We start from the raw sequence: 27,754 nt of genomic DNA on the forward strand, positions 1-27,754 counted from the left end.
TTTCAATTTTTTTACAGGGTTCCTGGACCTTATTTTTGGTTTGTCGTTACCCTCCTGTGTATTAACATAGGTTTTTTCTGAACACTAATGTCCTAATATGATGTTTTATGATAATTTTTTTCATTCACAGGTTCGGTAAAATAACGCCTATTGGGCGCAACCGATTTTATTCATTATAACACGGATAGGTACATTTCACCTCTTTGTTTTTTGTAGAGCACACTTTGACATCTACATTTACATGTGAGTAAGGTGAGGATAACTGTGCATATCCTCGTCCTGAAGGAGTCCTTTGACTCCGAAACATGTCGACGCACTTTTGAGGTTGACATACCCTAACCAGTAAAAAACAACCTCACCTGCACTTTTTTAATGATACCAGCCGAGGGCTTAATAAAGAGATTTTATTTTTTTCCTACGAACCAGGTATCTTTTAACCATCACTTTTTCACCTCACCACTCACACCAAAGTATTCCACACACACCAACACATAGTTCACCTTTAGTGCTCCTACGTAGTAGTGAGTCGTAGCACGCCGCATCCCGTAGAGGTTTGCGAAGACCCTGATGATGAAGCATGACACCAAGGGGCCTGTTGGTGTGTGAGGGGTATTTAAACAACACTGGTTGCTCCCCAGCACTGTAGGGATCACCGACACCACCATAAGTGGATTCCTTCTTGTTTATACAAAGATGACTCATAGTCATTGGATGCTGGTCTGTGGTCCTATTCAAGTGGATATGCTATAGAGAAGAACATAGTGGGTACTGTGACAAACTCAGTCCCACCAGCGAAGCACCCTTGGCGGAACAGCTGGGCAATTTGTTCTGGTCCCACGCTGTTTCTCAGAGAAAAAAGTTGGCAAAATGATTCGATGTCCCAGACATTTGGGTTAGACCACGAGGAGAACTCTTGGATGTTGGCCAAGAGTCCGGACCCTTAGGACAGTACTTGGAGGTCAGGACTCAATTCAAACAAACAGTTGGCCACCCAGTCATGTCTGGGATACTGGGTACAGGTAGCGCACATGCAGTCTACTTCAGGTCTTCAGACAGCAGGACTGTCCTTCTGAATCTTTCACAGGTCCAGCTGTGTTCTGAGGAAAGTACAGGGGATGCCATAGTTATGCCCAGTTCCAGCCTGGTCACTCCCTAACCAATTGGGGAAAAAGTTCCCAGGAATGGCTCTACCCACTTTTTAAACACTTCGTGTGCGTTTTACTTTACTGTAAAATGAAATCCAACAGTGCCTCCTCTGCTCAAAAACAACATGGTAGAACCCCTGTGCAGAGCTCCTGTCCACATCCCAGCAGTGTGGTCAGGGAAATGAATAACCCTTCATCTGTGGTCACTCTTCACTAGTTCAGGAGAAATCTCTTCTCCCACTGGGCCTGGTGCCTGACTGGCTAAAGGAAAAACTGAAGGGGCAAGCCTAGCTGTTAGCTACATCTGCCTCTGACAGGGTTAACCTCTTAGAACTTGATTAGGTTCCTGGGCACAGCCCTAATGGTCAGCCTGCCAGAGAAATAAAACATCTGCCCATACCCAAGACCTTTGCCTTAGCTCAGGGAGCAAATTGACAACTCATTAAGGGGGCTACTCATCTCCTGGTTGACAAATTGATGCTTATGCAAAAGGCCTACTAGAGGCTTTTGTCAGGTAACCTCTCTAAAAGTACCTGTTTCAAAATAGGCAATTACAAATCCAAGTTTACGCATGATATGTGCTTCTAATAAATATTTTTCAAAGTCCAAGAATGAACTTTGTAGTTGTGTCCTACATCGAGGTAACATTATTAAATATAATATGGTATCCCAATGCTTTCCTATTGAACAGTTAAACCTGCTATAGTGAAAATAGTTTTTAGGGATTTTTTACTGCAAGTAAAAGTTTAAATGTCCCACTTTTAAATGCCAAACACCCAGGCTTATTGCACTAAGGGAAGATTAGGATGACTAGGTGAGTTTCAGGCCTCTCAAAAAGGGATATTCTGACAGGTTGAATTTACAGTTCAAACCGGCACAACCGGGCTACTATTATTAGCAGGCCTGCAATCATATTTGCAATGTCACTCACAGTGGATGGAACAGGGTGTGCTGCAGGACATTTGTGACATTTAACTTACAGGCCCTAGGTACATTGTGGTACCACATACTACGGGCTTATACATCGGTTAAATATGCTGATTAGAGGTATGCCAATTTCATCACGTTGAAAGAGGATCACAGGGACTTTATGACTGGTTAGCAGGGCTAAGAGCACAGAGTTCTACAGCCAGCAAACACAGCAATGGCAAATATCTGGGGTGATACCATATGAAAGATGGACATTTGCAAGAACTATCTTTAATAGTGTTAGATTCTTTGTTGCTAGGCAGGATTGAGCTGGTAGTGGAGGCAATATTGATGATGCAGCAGTCTGCTAGGCTCTTAATATGATGGTGGACTTGTGCCACAATTTCAAATGTATTTGTAAGTTAGGGAATGCTTTGGCAGTTTCCTGTGGTTGCATTGGTTAGGACTAGTTGCTCTATTAAAATTGTGTACAAAGAGACATTTAAAATGCTGTTGGAGATACGAAAGAACCAGGTAAGGAGTTGCTCAGATGATGTAATTGACTGGCCGCTTTTTAAATGCTTGCTTCATAGGGTCTGTGTGGCCTTGGACTTTGATGGGCAAAATTGCTGCTTTAGCCAAGAGTCTCCTACTTAGTCTAAAGTTGCTGTATGCATAGGGTTAGGGGGACTACTCTGTCTGGTGATAAAACTGATAATATCTGCTTTTGTGAGCGAGGCTGTTTCAATTCTGGTGCCACTTACTGATTTTAAACAGAGCAAAGGGAAATTAAGTAGAAAATATAGGAGGTAAAAAAACAATTTTACTCACCTTCCCTCCCTCAATGTTATAGTAGATATTAGTTGAGCTGGCTAGTGTGTTTTCCCTGATGAATCCTGTTGATTATTAAGTCTCCGTTGGTTCTACTGTCAATATTTATTACTCAGAGTGCAGGTAAAATGAAGAAAGCGAACACTGGGTTGTTCAGGGGGGTCTTCGTGGGGACCAATGAGTCTGTTACTTTAGCTGTAACTACTGAAGACTAGGTCCAAAGTTGTTTCTTCAGTTGCTTTTGCCAGGCAACAGGCTGAAACTAGAGGATACCCTGAGACTGGAGAAGAAGGGAACACCCTGCTATGTGCTACATATCTCCCTACCTCCCAGGGCAAGAGAGTGGAGTGAGAGGGCTGCCACCTCTGACAATTCTCAGAGCATCCAGAGCCTACTCTGTGCAAAGGTCCCCTTTTTTTCATCTCTGACCCAAACCAACCAGACCTGAGGCCCATATGGGAGGACTGCAAGGGAAAGGTGAGTCGCAGTCTACAGCTGGCTGGCCATCAGTCCACCATAACAGCGCCAATATCCTAGTGTGTGTGATAGATTAAATCTGATGGGTCCGGTCAACACTAATAGAGAAGCTTGGTGACAGTCTGCTGACTACGGCAGGTTTAAGAACACCACTACCATTAGATCCCTAAGGATCATGAGACTCAAGGAAGTTTTGAACAAATACAGAAATACGAGCAGGTGTCCGACCTGCACTAGAAGCATTAGCCAACCTGCAACGTAAGGAGTGGAAGTGGAAATGAAGCCTTCTATGTTGTGGGAGGGCAGGAGCACAGCATACATGGCATCAGCATCGGCAGGGGCAGCAGAAGCAGAACATAAGGTAAAAGAGCACACCACTCAAGATCAAGGTCACCTCATTAGCTTCAAATGAAAACCTAATTCTCTGCTTTTGTTTCTAAGTTTTCCTATATGTGAGGGTGCTTCAGATATTGTATTCCTGGGGCTCCTTGATACTTTGTAATCATTTAATACGAGTGTTGCACTCTAGTGACATGCTTGATACATAAGCTGAATCCCCATGGAAAGAGGAAGTCAGTTAGGAAAATCACAAGCTAACCTTTTGCAGACCACCAGCCATACAGCTAGCTTGTCACAGAGGGAATCCACAAGGTGTCCAACCTCAATAAATACTGATGCTGCCTTCTCTGTGTTCTCTTCTAGCACCCCTATATTTGAGGATGACTTGGATGTGGATGGAAACCAGATAGAAGCCAAAATGCCTTGTGGCTCCTCCTCACGTAGAGTGCAGTAAAAGGTGGCTACCCCAACAGGTAATTTCCAGTAGGACTCTCCTTGTCTGGATCTGCCATGTAAACCATGGCTACCTTGGACAGAAACATTCATCAAATGTCCTCCACACAATGGAAGAAAACGTGTGGTACAAGTGGAACATTAGTTATGATTTTTTTTCAAAGATGAACCTTCAGCGACTGTTCCCTTTTTCCTAATGCAGCTCCTGTCACAGACACAGAAGCCACTTTGGGGAAGAACATCTCTCTGACATGGCAGGAGACTCATAACGTAGGGGCCCAGCGAGGTACTATTCAGTGAAGGTCTTCAAAACAATATAAAATAATTGTTCTTCAGCTAGTTCAATTTTGTGTCTTCTTGTAGGAGATGTTTCATAATTCAGAATCTAAACTGCAGAGGTGGCGTATGCTTTATTGGATAATAATGACTATTTATTCAGCACACTACAAACTCACATGTCGCTTATAAAATGGGAATGATTGTTAACCAACTTCATTTTAACTACTACATTGATCTTGGAGAGATGTCAGGTGAGTGACCAGGGCAGGATTTACAAATCTTCAACCAGTTGTAGGCACAGATGCTCTGTAGATATGAATAAAAGGGCTGCTGTAAGAGGTAGTACTATTTACATGTGAGGTTTGTATGGTCTGACTCTTTGATATCCTTGTGATGGTGAGTATGAACAATGCAAGGATGAGTTACCCAATAGGTGCCTTCAAACATCTTGAGGTCCAGCGGATCTCCTTGAAGTTTCCCATCGATGACCATCAGTGAGTGGCAGCTGGCGAGGGCTCCCAAGAGCGGCCCCCAGGGTAAGGCTTCACCAGAGCTGAACCTGTGAACAGTCTGGAAACTGAAACAGAAACAATAGTGAGGACTCATGCTTGCTTGTTAGTAGGGTTATTGATATTGTTGTAAAAGAATAAAACATACAGCATCAACATGTGTATGAAGGTGGGCGGCATCCTAGTGACTCAACAAAGGCTCTTCTGTCCACTAGTATGGAATAATATCTTCCTGTGTCTACAGGTGTCAGCACACACTGATATCTATCACCAGAGAGTTTGACTCTCCATCACTGATGATGCGATGCCTTCCATTTTTCAAAGCTTAACCCTTGTTAACTAGTTGCTTCTCATCTCTTCCTCTGTACAAGTCTCTTCTGCATCTACTCAGCTTTTTTCAGGCACTACTATGTATTTCTACAGTTCTTGACTTGACTCTGAACTTGACACTACACACGAGTATACTGATTGCTACATGTTTATCTCAGTGTTCCCGTTGTGGAATCTTAAACTATTTGCCACCCTCATCTGACAATGACTCCACTGTCTATGTCCTGATCTCCTCAAGGCCAAACAGTGTCACTCATCTTTCTGACCTCCTTCTATCAATATTTCCTTCGCTAAAAGGCATGATCTACTCACAGACTACCTTTTCACTGGTTCTCCTCACTTGACCACATCACACCAATTTTCTTTTCAGAACAATGGCTACCTTGCTCTTTGTGATAACCTTCTAGCTTTCACGCATGACGTACAATGCACTTGTCATGGGACAACCACCCAGAAAGCTGAAGATGGCAGAGTTTACAGATTGATCACAAGCTTGGATCAGCTGTGCCTGGGTATTTCCATGTGGAGCTCTCTACTCAGAGTTTCTGCAGCATCCCTTTTTAGTGTCGGGCTTCCTCCCGTCATCAGAATCCATTTCTGGGCCAGTCCTGTCATTTCACAGCTGTCCTCATTCCTCTACTTAACAGTCGCTCATCTCTGTAGCTATTTATATTTATGTGGATCACAATATGTCCTTACATTTTTCTTTGGCAACATTTATTTTATTCATTATCTTTTTCTAGACTGTACACCACCATCTTGTCTTTGTACTTGGGATGGCAATTTAAGGAGAAGTAAAAACATACATGTGTACTTAATGCTACTTTTATCATTAGTTTTATGGCACCAAACTCTTCATTGTAAACATCTCAATGAATTGCACAGCAAAATTTCAATGAAAATGCTTTTGTTCCCGGTGTCTGTATTTAAGTCACACATACCTCCCACAGACACGTGTATTTGAGTCTGTGTAGGCCCAACCAGATAAGACCTCTGCAGCTTGGTTTTGTTTGCAATTCATCCTCTTTTCACCTACCTCCTAAGAAAATGCATGCATCTACTCCTGTAGAACTTTCTTCTAGGATGTGAGTGCCACTCTTAATTAACGTAGGCATTCAAGGGTGGCCTTAAGGTACAAAAGTGAGTGAAATTTACAAAATATGTTATTCTGTAGTAGGGGATCTCTGTGTATAGTCATAATCTAGTGAATAGTCCCGCCCATGTGCGTGGACCCCAGAGCAATCAAAATTATCTCTTACAGTGTCAAAAAATGCAGAAATGCATAGACACTTAAGAGAGAATTTAAAGACAGATAATGCAGCCAAAAAGGCTACACTGTCCAGTACTTCAACTAGAAATTCCACCATAAAATCCACAAAACAGCAAAGCCTGTACAGATTTCCCTTGCTTAACAGCAAAATCCCTCAGGAATGATAGAGAGAAGAACCTGGACAGACAAGCCCCATAGGCTGCCATTATGTGGCTTAAACAGGATACTGTGCCTTTAAGGAACCTTCCAGAACCTTCTCCCAGTATCCCAGAATGCATAGCAGGTCCAACTTAGTTTCAGTTCTTTTTTCCGGCTCCTGCAAGCAGGACCCTGGAGCATTGAGCTCCCCCTTTTCAAGGGTTTTGTTGGTGTTTTTTCACTAAAATCGATTTTTGTGCTTTTAAAGTACTTTGGTGACTTTCTTCTTGGGTTTCTGCACTCTTTTGTTGTCCATAATGCCTGCATTATTTGACAAATGCCTGGAGTGCTCCAGGAAGAAGGCCAAATCAGACCCCCATGAGGTCTGTATGCTCTGCCTTCCCTCTTCCCACATCCCTGAGGATTGTGTGATCTGTAGAGGCTTCTCTGGAAGGACCCTGAAGGACAGGAGTAAAATCAGACTTCAGGGACTTGAAGAAAGAAGATTGAAGGCTCGAGGTGGGTCAGGAGGGGCTCCTTCTGCCCATGCTGAGGCCTCTGGGGGGCTCCCCAGGGGCAGGAAGTCCAGCTCTCGTCCAAGATCTCCGTCTGGGTCAGTTGCTATGACCACGACGTCGAGAGGAAGGTCCACGGCCAGTTCCCGGTCTCCCCAGGGCTCTGGGTTGAGAAAACGTCGCCCGTCGACGTCGAGGGACGTTTACAGGCCGCCGTCGAAGCCGGTGTCGATTTCCTCGTCGTCGGCGTCGAGTGGACGACATCGGAGGACCCGGCGTCGGCGCTCGCCGTCGAGGCGACACCGCCGTTCGCCGTCGAAGTCATCGTCGTCGAGGGGATCCTCGTCGTCAGGGTCGCCGTCGAGACGGGAGAGGTCTCCGGCGCCGAAGAAGTCGACGTCGAGACGGTCTAAGGGATCGACGTCGAGACGGTCTAAGAGGTCGACGTCGAGACGTTCAAAGAGGTCGAGGTCGCCGTCGAGGCGCCATCGCCCGTCATCGAGATTTCGAGGTTCATCCATCTGGTCGGGGTCGACGTCGAGGCATAGACACCGGTCGACGTCGAGGAGTGTGAAACGGTCGACGCCGAAGGGCCGATCGCCGTCGAAGGGCCCGCGTTCGATGTCTGGGCACCGGTCTTCGGCGTCAGGAGGTCGTAAGGACAGGCCCACGACTGTGGGGGGCTCCCCACAGTCTGGACATGGTGATGGCTCGCCGGGAACGGCGTATTCTGTGGTGTATACCCCGAAGAAGCCTACTCCGCCTCCTTTACCTAGGGGTCTGCCTCCGAGGGCTCCGACCCCTCCCCCGTTGCCTCCCCTACCGGCTCCGAAGGCCCCGGTTCCGGTTACGCCTCCTCCACCGGTTCCACCGAGATCGGTGTCGATGCCCAAGTACCCGACACCCCCGGAGAAGACTCCTAAGTCGAAGGTTCTTCCGAAGCATAAGGCGTCTGAACCGGGGAGGCCTACGGACAGGCCCAGACCCAAGAGATCTAGGTCTCGCTGAGGTAGACGAGACAGATCTAGGAGTGGACGCGGGTCTTCATCGAGATCCAGGCATCGCCATAGGAGGCATAGGTCCCGGTCCCGTTCTGCCTCGGGGACCCGTTCCTACTCGCCAACGTTATCTGATTCACCGGAGACTAGGGTGTCCCCAATAGATGACATTGGCACGTTTCAGGAGGTTCTCCTGCGTGGGGCGGCGAAGTTGGGGATCAAGGTTACAGCTCCTACGCCTTCAACTTCTGTGATCTTTGAGACATTACATAAGAAACACCTGTCTCGCCCCCTACTACCTTTGGTGCCAGGGCTCCTTGAGCCTGCTGAACAGCTCTTCCTAACACCGGCGGTGGTGAAGTCTGCGCCTTCCAGGCTCATCAAGAAATACAGAGCTCCAGAGTCGGACCCAGCTTTCTTGAGAAAGGACCCAACACCGGATTCGGTGATCGTGACAGCGGCTCGGAAGCTCCATACCACCTCCCCTGCATCCACTGTGCCTCCTGATAAGGAGAGCCGCTGGATTGACTCTGCTGGACGGAAGGAGTGTGGGACGTCCTCCACAACGATGAAGGCCGCCAGTGACTCGGCTCTGTTGGGACGATATGACCGTTCACTGTGGGACTCGATGGAGCAGTTTGCGGACCTCGTTCCTCGCGACCGCAGAGAGGACTTCATGGAGATCGTCCAGGAGGGGATGCTGGTCTCTAACCAGGCCATCAGTGCCGCGGCAGATATCTCCCTGCTGTCCGCGCATGGATACTGCCACGGTATAAACCAGAGACGCCATGCTTGGCTCAGGTTGACGTCGCTTAAGCCTGAAGCGCAACAACGTGTGGCGAATCTGCCGTTTTCCGGAGATACCCTCTTCGGGAAACACGCGGATGATGAAATGGCCAGGATGAAGGCCGAGGCGGAGAACCTGACGGCGGTGGGCTTGGAGAAGCCCAAGGAAAAGAAACCCTACCGCCAGTTCCAACGGCGGTTCGGGTCGCAGGGTCGTGGAAGGGGTCAGTCTTCTGGACAACATCAGCAGCAGCAACAACAGCAGTCATACAGAAGACCCTTCCAGAAGCGTCAGAGGGGTAGAGGGGCTCAGCAGTCCTCTACCGCGCCCAAGGGCCCGGCCGGGTCTCGACCCTGAGCGGTTACTTCCCCCTCGTCCGTTACCCGCTCCGGTGGGGGGAAGCGTTCAATTTTTTCTGGCAGAGTGGAGAAAAATTACTCAGGACAAGTGGGTGCTGAATATTGTTTGCAATGGATACAGTCTTCGGTTCATCAGCCCTCCTCCATCGATCCCTCCGGTCAGCTCGCAGTACCAGCTGCGCGAGCTCCAGGCGGAGGCAGACATCCTGCTGAGGAAAAGGGCGATAGAGGACGTACCTCTGTCTCAAAGAGGAAGAGGTCTTTACTCTCGGTTCTTTCTCGTCCGCAAGAAGGACAAGAACGAGTTCAGGCCCATTCTGGACTTGCGACAGGCAAACAAGTGGATTCGCAGAGAAAAGTTTCGCATACTGTCGTTGCATCAGATCTATCCTCAGTTGCAACGAGGAGACTGGATGTGTGCCATAGATCTACAGGATGCATACTTCCATGTGCCAATTGCATGCAAACACAGGAAGTTTCTGCGCTTTCAGGTCGGCACCAATCACTATCAGTACACGGTTCTTCCCTTCGGGCGGGAGTTCTGCGCCCAGGACATTCTCGAAATGCATGGCAGTGGTAGCGGCACACCTGAGGAAGAACAAGGTGTTTGTCTACCCGTACCTGGATGATTGGTTGATCAAGGCCTCCTCCTTCTCGGAAGCTCAAGCGCACTTCCAGAAGACGTGCGTTCTCTTGAACAAGCTGGGGTTGCACATCAACATGTCCAAGTCTGTCCCGACTCCGGTCCAGTGTATCCAGTACTTGGGAGCCTCCATCAATACGCTGTCAGCAAGCGTGTCTCCTTCGGAAGAGCGACGTTTATCACTCCTTCGGAAGGCTCAGGCTCTCATGTCCGCTCCATCCACGACAGTGAGGACGGTGTCTTCTCTGCTGGGATCGATGGCCTCGTGTATCTTCCTGACGCCACATGCGCGGCTGCACATGAGACCGCTGCAGGAGTGCTTGGAGGATCAGTGGGACCAGAGGAGAGGATCTTGGGACGACAAGATACGACTGTCTCTACATGCTCTTCAGTCTCTGAAGTGGTGGTGCTCGAAGGAGAATCTTCTCAGAGGTGTTCCCTTCCACAAGGACATTCCCACACAGACCATCGTGACGGATGCGTCTCTCCAAGGCTGGGGAGCGCACTCCGGAGACCTACAGATTCAAGGGACGTGGTCCCAGACGGAGTCCACGTACCACATCAATTTCCTGGAACTCAGAGCTGTTCACTTGGCACTGAAGGCTTTTCATCCGTCCTTTCAAACCAACTCGCTGCTTGTTCAGACGGACAACACGACAACGATGTATTACCTCAACAAGCAGGGGGGCTCGAGATCACGCACTCTGTCGCAGGAGGCGCAGGCGATCTGGCACTGGCTTCTGGCTCGAGGACTGTCGATAACGGCTACCCATCTGCCAGGTGTGCAGAATGTTCAGGCAGACGAACTGAGCAGACTCATTCAGGAAAACCACGAATGGGTCATAAACGACGAAGTTCTAGGAGAAGTCTTCGCAAGGTGGGGAACTCCAGACGTCGATCTGTTCGCCACCTCCGAAAACAGCAAATGCCGAGGCTTCGCCTCCAGGTACTACCAGCCGGGGACCCTGGGGAACGCGTTATGGATCAACTGGTCGAACAGCTTTCTGTATGCTTTTCCACCAATTCCCCTGATTCCGGCGGTTCTCATCAAGCTGTCCCACTCCAGGGCGAGAATGATTCTGATTGCCCCGGAATGGCCCAGACAGTGGTGGTTCACGGACCTGCTTCACCGGTCTCTCCTTCCTCACATGAAGCTGCCGTGCAGGCCGGACCTTCTCACGAAGTTCGGGGGGCGGATGGTGCACCCCAACCTCTCGTCTTTGAGTTTGGCGGCATGGCTCCTGAAATAGTGCAATATGGCCATCTGAATCTCCCAGAGGATTGTATGGACATACTGAAGGAGGCTAAGCGACCTTCCACTAGGACTTCCTATGCTTACAAGTGGAAGAGGTTTTGCATCTGGTGCAAGTCTAAGAACTATGACCCTACGACATGCAAGGAAGATGTCATGCTTCCGTATCTGTTGCATCTGGCGCAGTCGGGCCTTAATGTTCATTCCATTAAGGTTCATCTGGCTGCTTTGACTGCCTACAGGAAAGGCCCTTCACAGACTTCCTTTTTCCAGATCCCTGTGATCAAAGATTTTTTGGAAGGCTTGAAGAAAGTATTCCCTCCTGTCAGGCTTCCTTCGCCTTCGTGGGACCTGAATGTGGTGCTGTCCAGATTGATGAAGGAGCCTTTTGAACCCATTCATAAGGCTTCGTTGCAGCACCTGTCCTGGAAGGCGGCGTTCCTCGTGGCCATTACATCGGCCCGCAGGGTGAGTGAGATTCAGGCATTGTGTTGCCAGGAACCTTATACTGTATTTCATGCTGCTAAGGTTGTTATGCGTACTCACCCTAAGTTTCTTCCCAAGGTTGTTTCTGATTTTCATATCAACCAGACTATCACTTTACCTACGTTCTTTCAGAATCCTTCGTCTCCAGCGGAAAGGTCTTTACATTCCCTGGATGTGAGGAGGGTGCTGAAGTTTTATCTTGATAAGACTAAAGATATTCGTAGGTCAGACCAATTGTTCATCAATTATGGCTCAGTCAGGACTGGTCTTGCTACCTCTAAACAGTCCATCTCGAGGTGGATTGTGTCCTGCATACAATTGTGTTACTGCAAAGCTAATAAGACCTTAGGGGGTAAACCTAAGGCTCATTCCACCAGAGGCAAAGCTGCCACGACAGCTATGCTTCGTAATGTTCCCTTCGCAGAGATCTGCAAGGCGGCCACTTGGAAGTCGGTCCATACCTTTGCTAAGCATTACTGCCTGGACACTGATGCCAGGGCAGACGCTCAGGTTGGGCAGGCTTCGCTGCGGAATCTGTTCGCACAATAGTGGCGTAATTTTCTCTTCTCCACCGCCGCTTGGTGTGGGGATGGGCTTGCCATTCTATTCACTAGATTATGACTATACACAGAGATCCCCTACTACAGAAGGAGTAGTTTCTGTCCTGTAACTCCAGTTCTGTAGTAGGGGTATCTCTGTTATAGTCATAAGCGCCCTCCCGCCTCCCCGGTGGAGAGGTATTCATGTACATAATGCTACAGGTCTGGCGTTTTTTACGCCTTCAAAAAGAACTGAAACTATGTTGGACCTGCTATGCATTCTGGGATACTGGGAGAAAGTTCTGGAAGGTTCCTTAAAGGCACAGTATCCTGTTTAAGCCACATAATGGCAGCCTATGGGGCTTGTCTGTCCAGGTTCTTCTCTCTATCATTCCTGAGGGATTTTGCTGTTAAGCAAGGGAAATCTGTACAGGCTTTGCTGTTTTGTGGATTTTATGGTGGAATTTCTAGTTGAAGTACTGGACAGTGTAGTCTTTTTGGCTGCATTATCTGTCTTTAAATTCTCTCTTAAGTGTCTATGCATTTCTGCATTTTTTGACACTGTAAGAGATTATTTTTGATTGCTCCGGGGTCCACGCACATGGGCGGGACTATTCACTAGATTATGACTATAACAGAGATACCCCTACTACAGAACTGGAGTTACAGGACAGAAACTACTCCTTCTGTCTTGAAACAGTCTTCATAATGTCTTTAAACAGGCTTAGGCCTGTCCTTCATTGTTAGACTGCCTTGAGGCAGTTTTCAGTTAGAAAACACAGCAGTGTTTGAAAAAAGTTTAATCTTTGCTTGTAAGAAACTTAAGTCTATCAATCTTGGCTTAAGACTATCACTTCCGATTTAAGGTACATTTAAGATTGTCTTAAATGAGGGAAAGGACATCTCTCAGTGCATGAAAACTGTATAACGGCAGTTAAGCTCTGGAAGAATTTTGGTAAAAAGGGCTTCTGTTCCTCTTCTTAAATTGTGGTTTATTTAGATTGAGGGTGAAAAGAACTCGCTGATGTTCACTTAGAAGAAAACAGGTGGAATTTGCATGTCGTTCCTATTTTTGGTGCTGGGAGCTTGGCTCACACCGCAAAATCAGTATGAATGTCACTGTACAATGAACCAGAGAGTGCTGCTTCTTTGCTGCCACTTGAGTAGATTTTGTACTAAATTGGCAGCTATTTCATTGCAAAAGTTTGCGACCACCCGCGTTGAGAAAATCTGTCCGGGTGCCGTACTAGTGTCCGAACATCACGCTATGCACTGCCAATTGGTTGGTGAGCCGCGTGTGAGAAAAAACCCACACTCAATGATTATAAGAGTTTTTCTGGAACCCTGCATTAGAAGTGTAATGTAGAGTGGGATAGATTCCTACAACTCTGCCTGCTAAGTATCACCAACGCCTAATTTTGAGGCCTTAGCGGTGCAAATTATATCTATAGATATTCTTTTCACTGCATGTTAATATAGAATTTACAGATGATAGAAAATAAAGTTTAATTCAAGTAATTGACATTTCAATTTCTGTTCTTTAAGACGCAGACCACATCTTCACAAACAATACAAGAATGTCCATTCAGGCAGTGACCAACAGCACCTGTTTTCTCCTGACGGTACGAGTCCCCACAGATCCAGGCCATCTTCTGTTAAGGTTCCTGTCTGTTGGAGAGTATGAAATAATATTACTTATTGCATCTCTTCCAGAAAGTGGCATATGAGGAAGATTCTAGGCATCCTGCAGGATGTTACCATGCAGCTAAGTACCATGCAGGTAAGTGCCATGCAGCCCCTCCCATGCATTCTGTCTAGATCTACATAAACCATACAACAGCATAATTTTGGATTGTTTTTGCCTTTTACGGCCAACAACCAAATCTTGTTGGAGAGTCTGAGTAGTAGATACAAGAGGATCCCACTTTCAGTTAGTGCCAGAACGTTCTGTTCCAGGAAATAATAAATGTCGAAGGATACAAGTCACTCATTTACACAATGAGACCCCATATTCCCTACAGATTTTTTTAAGTGCTTCAACAACTCTGATTTCCCTGCAAATAGGTTTGGAGTCACCACCAACTTAGGGCCTGATTACGACTTTGGCGGTGCAGCGCCGGGCCGCCCCACCGCAGCCCCACCAAAGTCGTGGTCAGACGGCCCTCCAGGTAAGGAGTTTCCTCCTGTCTGGCGGGCTAGTTTTTGACGTTCCCACGGCAGTGCTTCAGAAAAGGGACACCTGAATGGAAATGCCAAAAACAGTTCCTGCACGGCATGGACTAAAAAGGAACTGGGGCACATGCACACAGGAGGGGGACATGTTGTGCAACACCTGTGTCCATGTAGAGGAGGCACAGGGGGTCCTGCAGGGCCCGCTTTATTTCCACTCTGCCACTGTGTTCATAGAGGAGAAACCACCAAGACACTGTCGTGGGTGAGGAGACTCGTAATATGCTTGGCAGGACCACTGCAGTGCCAGCAAAGATATAATTGCGTCCTGACTGCTGCATCACCACCAGGGAACAGCGGCTCTCTGGCAGCTGTGGCAGGGCTGTGGCAGTCTGACTATACGACTCCTAATAGGGAGATCGGGAGGCCGCCACCGCTGTGCCCCGTGAGTCTGCCGGCCCGTGGATCACCTGACTCATAATCAGACACTTAGTCTCTGCTCCATGTGCACACACAGCACTAATGGTGAAAATGTCACTATGAAAGAGTTGGGAATTGGTTACCTCAAGGGATAAAGAAACAACAAACAAGCACTCCTTTTCATTGACAGCAAATGTACAGAATAAGCCCATGGCCAACTCTCAAGCTCTCTACGTTCCCCACAACTGCTGACCCGTCTCTTTACAGCAAGGGCTTTCAGCAGATTTCCTCTGGATTTCCTGGCACAGAATGCCCCACCTGGTGGTCATAATGACTGAGAAAGCCATTGCACAAATGGGGAAGTTGGCCTTTAGCTCTGCTTCAGCTGAGCTGGCCGCACTGTCATTGGTTAGACGAATCAAACTGAAATTTCTTGTTTGTGCCTGACGGTGGTCAGAGATAAACCGGTGCCAAACTCTAGTGGTTAGTGTTCATTATCCCAGTCCCTCCATACAAATCTGAACCCCAACCTCATTATTACAGGTTACAGCCCAACCTATGAATATATACTAAAGCCCACATAATTGTAAACAGATGCATGCAAGTTAGACTCAAAAAGCTGCATTTACTTTGTCAAAGCAGACAATGTTGACCTGTCCCCCTAAGTTTATCCTCTGAGGGCTGAAGCAGATGATGCCCTTATTCTTCAGCCTTTTTTGGGCGTACATGACACCCACAGCTAAAGCAGCCAAGAGAAAGGGTGGCACTGCTATGGTCATCATGATGATCGCCATGACTATCGTTTCCCCAGCGGATTTCTGGTGGAGGAAAGACACCACATTGTAAGCAAACACAAACAAAGACCTTTATAGTTAGAATGTTTGGTATGCTGAACACTGCTAATTGCAATGTACAATTCTACCATATTAATTTATTTTACATCTTTAAGTCAATAGAATGGTATGTTTTTTAGAAGACAATGTAAACATAAACTGTATTGGCTCTGTCTGTACTACATTCACAGGTGGTAGTTGAGGACCACCCTGCAGACACGGTCACCAGCACCAGACACAGCACATTTCAGACATGCCTTCCTTTTCCCTCAAGAAAACAAAGATAGCCCTTACTCAGTATATGTGCACTTACTGTGTTGCATTCCGACAGGATTCCAAGAACAGATTCTTTCAAGTGTGGGCACTCATAAGTCCTGATCTCCAGTCACTTGTCTTTTACTGTTAGTGAGTAGTATTGTTGGCTAATTCTACCCACACCTCCAGTAACCATCATCTAAGGTCTCCGGGTCTCTATTTAACAGCAACTCAATGTTTCCACTTGTGGACCATTGGTTTGGACCTCTGATGTAGTGTGAAACCCCTTAATAAGGTATCACTGACTGTAATGATTTTTTTAATGCTTTTGACATGCAACCTGTAGTGCCCAATAAAATAAAATCAGCTGCTACAGACAGCTGAGGTAAGAGTAAGAGCACACATGCGTGGGCTGAGTCAGGAAGAATATTGACTATCTGTACATAGATAGCACTGAGGCAGATGGACCAAGTCTAAAATTAAATATTTCAATTGGGTACTGAAAGGAAATGCAACAGTTAATTTGGGTAAAGTGTAAAATATGTTTTCCAATTTCCACTTTGCACGTGTCATGTTTAAACAGCATAACACTGTGACTTTAGATTGGAACATGAACCTAGGACCAGACTTGTTAGGAAATTCAGTGGTGCAACCCCTTGTGGCTTGTCTCTCCAGGACCAATGCCACTTCACATCTGCACATCCTCTGTTGAAATAATTTGAAATACTATACAAGGATGTCAACAATAATTCCATGTGTGCCATATGAACAAGAGATATGTTCCATGAGTGACCTGGAGCTATGAGGACCATTTCCAGTACAAATGAAGAAAGATTTGTGCAAATCATATTATTAAAATTAGATGGGCCGGAAATTTTTAGAATACAATTATGTTCAACCCCTTTAAACGGCAATTGCCTTTTATGGGATCCACAACCTATATCTGGTTAATCAAGTTCTCCATTAAAAGCAGAACACTGGACAAACACATTGGACCAATGTTTCATACTCTGAAGAAAAAGGTAGTCTGTGGTATTCTTTCTGAGTTGAAAGTAGTACTTACATTTTGCAGTTGGGCTAACCGTCCAGGGCTTTGGCCCACTTTTTATGGGACTAGTATATTATAAGTCGTCACAGTGGTATTGAGTTAAAAACTATTAATTGATTTGGAATTCTTTACTGCATTGTATCAGTGTTAAATACAACCAGGAAGGGTGTGGACACATATTTTGCATCACGCATTACATTGTAAAAAAGTAGAAGCTTTAGTCATGGGCCTTGTCAAGCTACCAGGCTCCAACAGAACATCCATGGTGGCCTCCCTCCCACAAATGGGTGCTACTATAGCCGGGCCAGACCGGCTGCCTTGCTCACTACTTCCTTTAATGAAGACGAGTCCCTGGCTTCACACGTGACCAGTGACCATGTGTCCTTCCATCGCCACTGGTGTTTGTAGCGCATCCATGTTGATCCATGGAGTTATCCTGGTTTTTGGGAAAGCCACTAAGAAGTGAAATTCAGCACACAAGGCAGAAGAAGCATCACCTAGAGCCATAGTCCTACCTTAGCCTCTCCTAAGCCTCAATGTTCCACAGCCTTCCAAAGCCTAAGTACTACCCTAGGCTCATCCAGTGGCCCTAGGCCCCTCTGCCACTCCTAGCCCTAACCCAGTGCCTCCCACACACCATTACCCATACCTTTTTGAAAATGGATTCACCAAGTCATTAAACGTCTCTCAAAACTGTGAATTCATGAAAATGTTACTTACACCTGCCATGATGCATATCACAATTGAGTAAATCACTGACATGAGGCCAAAACCAGCAAGACACATGATAAAGCGGACTGCGTCTCGGTGTAGTTTGAAGTTGACAGGCCTGGAATATAGAATAGACCTCACCAGATCACCTTTTGCTGTGTTGAACCCTAGTGGAGACAGAGCAACAATGGGATTATGAGAGTTCAAATGATGAAGGAAGTGTATATAACAAGCCCATGGTGAACAGCAGTGAACAGTGTGTATACAGGATCTGTAGAACTGCACACTGTGGCTGACATACAACACTACATCAGATAAAGCTTAAAGAGGGTGCATCTTGGATTAGTCAGGCAACAAGCAAGCAAGCAACTAATGTAAGGCTATTGGAACACAATGATGTGAGGAAAGAAAGGGGCAATATGCTGGAATTGGGGACTCCTACTTGGCTTAGGAGTTTGGTCCAACATGTCATAGGATATTTAGTAAACTAAGAGCCTTATTACGAGTTAGGATATTTAGCTGACTATATGTCTTATGTTCCAAGCATTTACATGGCTGATTGTTGGTGCTCTTGTAGTGCTACTACCTTGTCACAATTCCTGGAACTATTCAATGGATTTATTACTGACCTTTCAGTTATTCATGATTGTGTTCATTTTTCAATCTTTCTTATATACATTCAACTCAATTACAATTACATTCTATTGAAAACAGAAAACAACAATAGAAGCAGTTGGTTCACAAAAGAAACAATAAAATAAGTAATTGCAAATATCATTTGTGAACCCTCTAATAGTGTCCTTTCATCACATGATGTTCCCTACTTTGTGTGTGGACTACACAATAGATACCAACACCACATTTTATATATACCAATACAATATATGCTTTGTGTGTCTGCCTAAGTAGTGTAAAAAACAAAAACCAAGGCAGCAGGTCCTTTCATCCTCTGGATCCAGGATATGAAACAACATCTCTGTTTCCATCAACGCCCACACCTTAAATAAAATACACGAGCAGGATTGTTGTTTGGAAGCAACGTTTATTCAGCTGAATGATATGGGAGCTCCTGGAGTTCCAGCAAGATGTCTGACAAAAAAGTAAGCACAGTTAATAATACCCATGTCCATCACTGGATGTTTATTCATCATTTAAGTTCTCAGGCATAACAAACAGATGAACATTCATTATTCGTGTAAATGTTTCTTCCTGTCACATTGATAATATTCTATTAAATAGTGCGCTCTTCTCGCAATCTTTTGAGATACGTGCAGATTCCAGAATGAGAACATCATATCTTACTCCCTTGTCCTCCCATGCCATCTGAAGCAAAATACCTTTAATTGTTAGTTACTGAAGCTCATGCATGTATTAGTGCTATGACAGTGCATTCACGTCAGCTCTCTGCTGCCTTTTGGCTGGGGTATTGCATTTGAAATGAGATCAAGAGGGCACACAACTAGCAACAAACCAAACACCGGGAACTCAAACTCCTAGACTTTTCTCAATCTGGATTCTGAGCCAACCAGAGCACAGAAACAGCCCTAATCACAGCCACGGATGACGCTAAGGCCCTCCTGTCCCTCAAATTGATTGATCACAGAAAGAACCCAGAAAATCTCCCGTTGTCACCTCAGAACCTAAGAAGAGCATCTGCATCGCCCCCCAAGGATCATCCCTGAACTCCACCCTCTTCAACACGTACATGACCACCCTGGTCAACAGTGTCAGATTGCACAGACTCAACATCATCTCCAACACCAACGACCCCCAGCTCATTCTCTAGATCTTAGAAGACCCCTCTACCACCATAGCCAGTTTAAGCAGATGTTTGAGGAGCATTGCTGACTGGATGAAGGACAACTGTCTCAAGCTCAACTCGGACGAGATGAAAGTTCTCATCTTTGGGAACAACACCTCTCCATAGAAAGACTGCATGGCAGCCTACTGAACTTGGCCCATCCCCCACCCAACAGACTCCACCCTCAACCTCAGCATCTTCTTGGACAGCAAGCTATATTTGAAGAAACAGGTAAAAGCAGTATCATCCGCTTGCTTCAACACCCTATGCATGATCTGTAAGATCTGCAGGTGACTCCTAGTCAACACCAGATGGACCATCACACAGGCCGAATCCACTCAGAGTGGTGGTGATCCCTAAAGTGATGGGGAACACACAGTGTTGTTTAAATGCCCCTCACACACCAACAGGCCCCTTGGTGTCATGCTTCATCATCGGGGCCTTCGCACCCCTCTGCGGGATGCGGCGTGCTACGACTCGCGACTACGCAGGAGCACTAAGTAGTGACCTATGTGAGGGGGTGTGTTTATTAAAGGAGTGAGTGAGGTGAGGTGAAAGTGAGTGGTTAAAAAATACCTGGCACGTAGGTAAAAAATAATTTTATTAAATCCTCGGCTGGTATTAGTAAAAGAAGTGCAAAGTGGGGTTGTAAAAATACATGTTAGGGTATTACAACCGCCTCAAAGTGTCAACATGTTTCGGAGCGCAGGGGCTCCTTCTTTAGGACAAGGATAAGCACAGATCCTCCCCTTACTCACATGTAAATGTAAAAGTGTGTAAAAAAAATTTTTTATTACAACAATGTGTAATGTACCTAACAATGTTTATATATAGGTAGGTTCAGTTGCGCACAATTGGCGTTTGATGAAAACCTGCAAAAAGAAAGCACAATAAACACACTGGTCTATAGTACACAGACTAAGAGAGAAAAGCTGGTTCTCTTAGTGTAAAAGGGTAAGCCCAAAGTGAGGGTCGCAAAACCCTGTAAGGATAAAAATGGACAAACACAGCAACATACAGACATACAATCACAGCGTGGAAATACTCTCTACTCAGGTGGAAAGAGAGAGAAAAACAAACAGGTTTATAAAAGGCTTACTTATAGTTCTCAAAATCAAAACCTCATGAGCCTATGCGTGTTATTGGGGGATCCTTCCTTACTGCTCAGTAAAGTAACCTAAAAGACATTAATACGTGGGATTTAGTTTGTTGTACACACAAACTCCCTTAAGCATCAAGGTAGTACTTAATGTCATGGCCCAACTCACGGTTACTGCAAAAGCTAGTTGCCTGCCTTCCCTCAACGCGGCTCCGATGAAGTGAGCGTTGGAAACGCTGGTGTCCTTTTTATACTCTCTTAATTAGCAATTAGTTGGTTGTGGATTGAATGATAGGACCCGGGAAATGCCCAAATACGGGGACTGTTATAATGTAGATCCGGAGCTGCGCGCCCGGTTAAGCGTTTGGAGACGCGCATGCGTGCATAGACCTAAGCTTAATTGCGTGTGCGCATGCGTCGAGGCGAGTGAAGCCGCGCATGCGCGTACCATTAACACTAATGGGAAATGCGGTGTAAACGCGCATCTGTATAGTTAAAGTACTGATCAGGAGCGGTATTAATGTACCCAGGATCGGCCAAGCGCTGTTTAGGAATGGTTGTCTAAGCAGGGGGAATGCCTAATAGAGTCAAAATATGTATATCTGGACCCAGGAGGTTAAGAGAGAGTGAGCCTAAAAGTAGTATGGTCAATTTGGCAATGTTAATAGAGATATCTCTTGCGGAGCAGTTTAACCATTACGGAACCTCCGTGATTACCCCATTGACTATGGCCATCACATACCGAGATGAGATGCAGAGTTCAAAAAAGCTGGCCTGATATAGCTTAACTTGAGAAGCCCTGTTTAACAATTATTCCCAAGTTGGGCAGATAGTGTAAACAAGGGGGATGCCTGATAGACTCAAAAAATGTGTGAGTCTGGACCCTCGAGGGTCTCATAATGGTGTGGTAATTTAGGGACACATCAAGGGGGACAGATTGATGTGTCCCTAAATTACCACACCATTATGAGACCCTCGAGGGTCCAGACTCACACATTTTTACCAGCTTTTTTGAACTCTGCATCTCATCTTTCCATCACACAGGCCCTCATCACCAGCAGGCTGTACTAGGGGAGCACACTGTACATAGGAATTACAACCCACCTCCAATGAAAACTACAGACAATTTAAAACTCAATTGTAAGACTTTTCCTTGATCTCCCCAGGAGGACCCACATCTCACCACACCTCAAGAAGATACACTGGCTCCCGATCCAGAAAAGATGCAAGTTGAAGATGCAGAGCACGTATGTAAAGCTATGCACATCAAAGGACCAGCATACATAAACAAACGCATGATGTTCCACCAACCAACCATACACCTATGATACCCCACCCTCTTCTCTACAGAACCCCTCTGGATCCACTGAAGCAACAGTGGAGGATGCTCCTTCTTACACCTGGTGGCCAATGCTTGGGAGGACCTTCCACTACACATTGGGATTGCCTCTTTGCTTTGGGAATTCAGGAAAGGACTCAAGACCTGGCTGTTCATAAGTATTAATGAATCAACTAGCAACTCTACCGCCTCAAGACCCTCACAAGTGATTTGCTGTGGTTTATAAATTCTGATTGTTTGACTGATTGAGAAATAACATATATATGTATATATATATCTTTTTTTCAACAATATTCTGCTCACACGGAACAAAAAAGTCAGACACTCATGTACGCTGATTTCTCAATTTAATTACTTTTTAACTCATTTTGGCATTACACCTTGTTCATGGTCATAGTATACCAGCCACCAACTTCCATGTTAAATAACATACAAGCATTGACAACGGACTGCACCCAACATCAAGTGATAGATAGGGAAGCTGGATTGGCCATCTTAATACAGAGTAATTTGTGTGCAATTTATACATAACTTAATATAAACATATGCAATTTAAAGTTGAAATTTTATATAAACTGAGTGCCGCGTTATCAATTTCATAATTTTGTTTTGTAACAACCATGCATGACTAATAGGCCAACAATATTAGTTGCACAAAACAACTCATCCTTCCTCAATCTTGCTGATACCAACTAGGTGAGAGCAAGCACTGCCAATGCTTGGGCCCTCCCTACAAAAATCACAATGAGAGCACAGATACTGCTGTATTGCTTTCAAAGTATAGTCAAGATACAGAAAATATAATACAATCCAACAGATTCTGCCCAAGTGGGCAATGCATACATAAGCACAAATACATGCAAGAAATGATTTCTTCAATGCAAGATTATGTTCAAAATGTAAGAGTCACCAGGATAAATTCCACACATAGTCCCATCACAACTACACTCAATTCTTGAAGTATTTGAAGACAGAAGACTCCCAGCTATTCTCTATCTCAAAAAGTGCATTTACCTACATGAAAAATAGAAATGTAAATATTCAATAAAACTGTTTAAAATACAATGAATACATATAATCTTCATATTAACCCAGATGGGTCCCCTATTCCTCGCTTGAGTTTAAGCCCTCTGGAATCAGGGTCTCAAAGTCAATAATATATTTGGACTCCAAATTCCGCAGTCTCAAATCACTGTTGCCACCCCTTACATTAACCTCTTCTGCATCAATCAAAATCATACGAAGCAATTTCTCATTCTGAAAATTAGAATCAAAAAAATGGTAGGCCACTGGGTAATGTTTATCATTGTGCCTAATTGTCCAAATATGCTCAAGGACATGTTTCTTAGGTTTGTATATTGTACTCCCAATGTAAATCCTGTTACAGGGACAAATTAGACCTTATACACAAAAGTGGTTTTACACGGCAACATTTTTTTATCACAGATTCGCTGGTTGAATTGGGTATTTGAAGCCTGGAATAATCAGAACTATTGCTGCATTTCTTGCAGTATCGAGAGCAAAGGAATCCTTTTCTACCCAATTCAACAGGCTTCTCCTTGTTTGTAATCATATTTTGGCTAAGCTTATCCCTCCATGATCCTCTATACCTAGTGGTGATTTGAGGATTACAATTAAGATGTTTCTTCAAAACCTCATCAGTTGCCAAAATATGCCAATATTTATTCAGAACCCTATGTAAAGGATGTGCCTGATGAGAAAAGGTAGTAATGAACCTCACACTGGTAGTATCATCCAGATTTTTGTGTTTCTGAATTAACTAATTTCTCAAGACTGCCTCCACTCTCATTCTTGCTTGTTGTATAATTTTCTTGCTATATCCTCTCTCACTGAACCTCCTGCACATAATAATTTTCTCTTTCTGAAATGATTCCCCAGTGCTGCAGTTTTGTTTAGCATGCAACATTTCCCCATATGGTATACTATAAACTAAATTTGGGGAATGAGCACTGCTGGCACTCAACAAACTATTTCCTGCGGTTTCCTTCCTGAATAACTCAATTTCCAACCTGTCCCCTTTCCATTTTGTACACTCACATCCAAAAATGTGATCAAGGTTTTGCTTATATGCCCCATGAAGGTCAGGTTGAAGGAATTCTGATTCAATCATTTTACAAAATGCTTGGTAGATTCCTCATTACCATTCCAAATACAAAAGATATCATGAATAAAGCGTGACCAAAAAATACTACATTTCTCAAATTCTTCCAGATGTTTTGACACCTGCTCCTCCCACCAGTCCATGAAGAAGTTCATGCAGCTAGTGGCTAAGCAGGTGCCCATTGCAGTCCCTTGTTTTTGTCTGTTTATACAGTTGTTGAAGAGGAAAAAGTTGTTGCTCAAGCCAAAGTAAATAATATTGAGAATCATCTCAGAATAGAATAGGAGAGAGATTTCTAAAAGTGTCTTACAGCCTGCAACCCCAGATTGTGTACAATACTCGTATAGAAACTACTCATATCCAAACTTTTAAGTGTATATTTCTTATCCCAATCAATGCTACCAATCATAGTATAAAAATTAGTCGGGTCTCGTATATATGCAGGTAATCCTACCACAAAAGGTCTTAAATGGTGATCTATAAAACGTGAAGTATTTTCCAATAAAGATCTTAGGGAGTAAACAATTGGTCTTCCATGAGAATTCACCACATTCTTATGCCATTTATGTAACAGGGACTTTATAGTTAGGAAATAGTATTAAAAAAACCTTAGAAATTCATTGATAAAACCAATTTTGGCCCAGGGAAGGAAGGCATCCTCCGGGTCAGGTATTATTAGAATGGTGAGGGGAGCCTCAAGGGCCCTCCTCCCTGGTCCGATTACGGCCCTAGGGACTCCATCCCACAAGCCCAACCAACTTTTTATTTTTTTTATTTAAAAAAAGGAGGGGGCCATGCAGTACTTACCTCCCGGGTCAATGTTAGCCCTGGGGACCCCATCCCCCGTCCCCCGGGCCTGCCCTTTCCTTTTTTTTTAAAATAAAAGAAGGTTGGCTGTGTGACCCCCTTCCCTAGTCCAATTTTGGCACCAGGTACCCCATCTCCTGGGGCCTGCTCTGCATTTTGTGTGCCCTTGTCCCACTCAGGGCCCTAATTGACATTTCTAAGGGACTGTGGGAAAGCCTCAAGGCCCACATGGTCCCTGTCAGCTGCCCATATCCTGCAGGAGCTGGGATTGATTTCACAGACAGGGAGCTCCTGGAAAGGCAGTTCCCTGTCTGTCAAACCAATTTTGCTCTGCTTTCAACAAGCAAGAGAATGTTTTGCTCTCGCTTGTTGAAAGTGAAGCAGTGTTTGCTCTGACTTGGCAGAAGCAGTAATGACACAACTAACAAGCTCTGTCCCGTGGATGGGCACCCCAGAAAATAGCCAAGTTGGCCCTGGGGGTGGCGACCTGCAGGGCCATTAATGGCTCTTGGAGTGGGGCCCGGGGACCCCTCCACCATTGATTTTAGCCCCAAGGACAATGTTTATATTTTGCTCTTGGGAGGATGTCACCGGGGCATGCAGGGTAGGGCCTCCCCTGTATTATCTTCAATTGAGATCTGTGCTCCGGAGAGATGGAAGTCCCTGAGGCACCCACATATAAATATGCTACTGCCTTGGGAAGGTGGCGGTCACTGGGGCTGCAGGGGAGAATGTAGGGCCTCCCCGCATTATCTTTTATTGAAATCTGTGCACTAGGGAGGAGCTGGTCCACGGGGCAGTAGGGAAGCTGCATACAATTATGTTACTGTCCTGGGGAGGTGGCAGTCCCTGGGGCTTTAAATTTTCTCAGGAGGGAGGCCAGTGCACCCTTCTCCTATGTTTTAACAATGCCTCTGGGACACGGCCCACCTGAGGGCTTATTAATATATGAGCCTGGAGTCTATGCTACTTTATTTTTAATCAATGGGATATGCAGATTCAGTGAGACTCCTGCCAAAAAGTATTTTTAATAAAAGCTTCTTTGGCCCCGATTGGTCCCTCCCAAGAGGCCTACGGGGTCAGGGTGTTTCTGCCCCGGGGAGGTGCCAGTCCCTGGGGCTTTGAATTTCCTCAGGAGGGAGGCCAGTGTGCCCTTCTCCTATGTTTTAACAATGCCTCTGGGACATGGCTCACCTGAGGGCTTAATAATATATGAGCCTGGAATCTATGCTACTTTTTTTTTAATCAATGGGATTTGCAGATTCAGCGAGACTCCTGCCAAAATGTATTTTTAATAAAACCTTTTTTCCCCTGATGGATCCCTCCCAAGAAGCCTAGGGGGTCAGGGTGTTTCTGCCCTCGGGAGGTGGCAGTCCCCGGGGCAGCAGGGGAGCCATGAGGCTGGCCAAATATAATTATGTTACTGCCCCGGGCAGGTGTCGGTTCCCGGAGCTGCTGGGAGGCCGTAGGGCCTCCCTCACATTATCCTTAAATGAAATCTGTGCCTCAGAGAAGTGTCAGTCTCCGGGATAGCAGGGGGGCTGCAAGACTACCCCGCATATAATTATGTTACTGTCCTGGGGAGGTGGTGATCCGCAGGGCTCTGAATAGCCTCAGGAGGGGGGTCCAGTGTGCCTACCTCCACGCTACTCTAAAAAAAGGAGAATTTTGCAGATCCAGCGTGACTCCCTCCAAAATGTACTTTAAAAAAAAGCTTTTTGACCCCTGGTGAGTCCCTGTGAGCCCCCCCTCCCCAAGAGGCCTAGTATGTCAGGGTGTTTCTAACCTGCCCTGTTTTCTTTTTTTAATGTTATTTCTGTGACTCAGCTTCAAACCTATTCACAAGATGGTTACCAACACTTCCTGGTTTGAAGTACTAGCAGTTAATCAGATCTCAGCACAAAATCATGTGGGGTCACGGATCCACCGCGTCCCTGTATATACAAATTGATTTTTTATACATTTCTCCGCAACTACGGTAGGGATTTACACCAAATCACAAAAAGGCACTTCCATGGACCAACATCTGCCTTCCTGACAAATATGGTGTAATTTCGGTGAGCAGTTGGGGCTGTAGCCATTTCTAAAGGTCCTATGGGAAGTGACACTGGGTAGGCACGCTTTTAAGCAACCCTGGTTTAAGGCCCCGGCTTGATGGATCACCACAAAACTTTGAAGACAGCATATAAAGTGAGTGTTGTATCAGTTTTGAAAATTTCCTGAAGATGAAAATGAAAAAACTCTATTCTTATAGTAACTACACCCTAACTATAACTACCTTGCGGTGACTTTCAGTAGAAAAATTAAATTATATACCACCAGTAGGTAGTTATAGTTAGAATGTATTTTCCATGGGAAAAGCATTTATTGATTTGCCAATAACTTTGACACAGGTTGATGAATCTTTGTGAAATTTTAAAAACTAATGGCCCGCTACGGTCAGCTCCTGTTCTGAATGTTTCGGGGTGATTCGTCAAGCGGGGCCGAGAAAAAAGGGGGGTCTCAAAATGCATTTTCCCCATGTTAATTTCCATTGGACCTGAACTGCAGAACAGAATTACACCAAATTTGGTAAAAAGGTAGCTCTTTTGTTTAAATGGTGAAAATACGTTCAGTAGTTCCTGAGAAATTCCAAAAAGAAAAATAATGATATCTGAGCACCCAGAAGGAGTTGGGAATCCTCCCGAGCATGAGCTGACTTTTGATTGGCTGCCAACACTTCAAACCAGTAAGCGTTGGCAGCCATCTTGTGACTTGGTAACCGAGTTACAAGAAAAAGAGGGTAAGAAAGTGAAAAATTAAGAAAAGGGAGCAGGGTAGAAACACCCTGACCCCCTAGGCATGCTCAGGGTTCCCACAAGGACCCCCAGAGCACCACAGAGCATTAAAAA

The 27,754-nt window shown here is 45.4% G+C and overlaps 1 protein-coding gene and 1 long non-coding RNA gene across 7 annotated transcripts in view; one reads left to right on the plus strand and one right to left on the minus strand.

Annotated features, from left to right (window-relative positions):
* Positions 1 to 22,509, plus strand: part of LOC144791847 (uncharacterized) — a 198,565-nt gene extending 176,056 nt beyond the window's left edge. For all 6 annotated transcript variants that reach the window (XR_013602478.1, XR_013602477.1, XR_013602476.1 and 3 more), the window contains 6 exons: positions 4,065 to 4,174; positions 4,357 to 4,440; positions 13,805 to 13,881; positions 13,973 to 14,039; positions 21,762 to 21,842; positions 21,946 to 22,509. This is a non-coding gene — a long non-coding RNA (uncharacterized LOC144791847). The remainder of the gene's footprint in view (positions 1 to 4,064; positions 4,175 to 4,356; positions 4,441 to 13,804; positions 13,882 to 13,972; positions 14,040 to 21,761; positions 21,843 to 21,945) is intronic.
* Positions 1 to 27,754, minus strand: part of LOC144791849 (putative cation-transporting ATPase 13A4) — a 652,319-nt gene that overhangs the window by 351,005 nt on the left and 273,560 nt on the right. Inside the window, exons 11-14 of the mRNA XM_078666632.1 lie at positions 17,705 to 17,862; positions 15,478 to 15,666; positions 13,866 to 13,927; positions 4,860 to 5,010 (exon numbers count right to left, since the gene is read on the minus strand). Coding sequence (XP_078522758.1) covers positions 4,860 to 5,010; positions 13,866 to 13,927; positions 15,478 to 15,666; positions 17,705 to 17,862 — 560 coding nt within the window. The remainder of the gene's footprint in view (positions 1 to 4,859; positions 5,011 to 13,865; positions 13,928 to 15,477; positions 15,667 to 17,704; positions 17,863 to 27,754) is intronic.

The sequence above is a fragment of the Lissotriton helveticus genome, chromosome 11 (assembly GCF_964261635.1).
Source record: "Lissotriton helveticus chromosome 11, aLisHel1.1, whole genome shotgun sequence".
Taxonomy (NCBI): domain Eukaryota; kingdom Metazoa; phylum Chordata; class Amphibia; order Caudata; family Salamandridae; genus Lissotriton; species Lissotriton helveticus.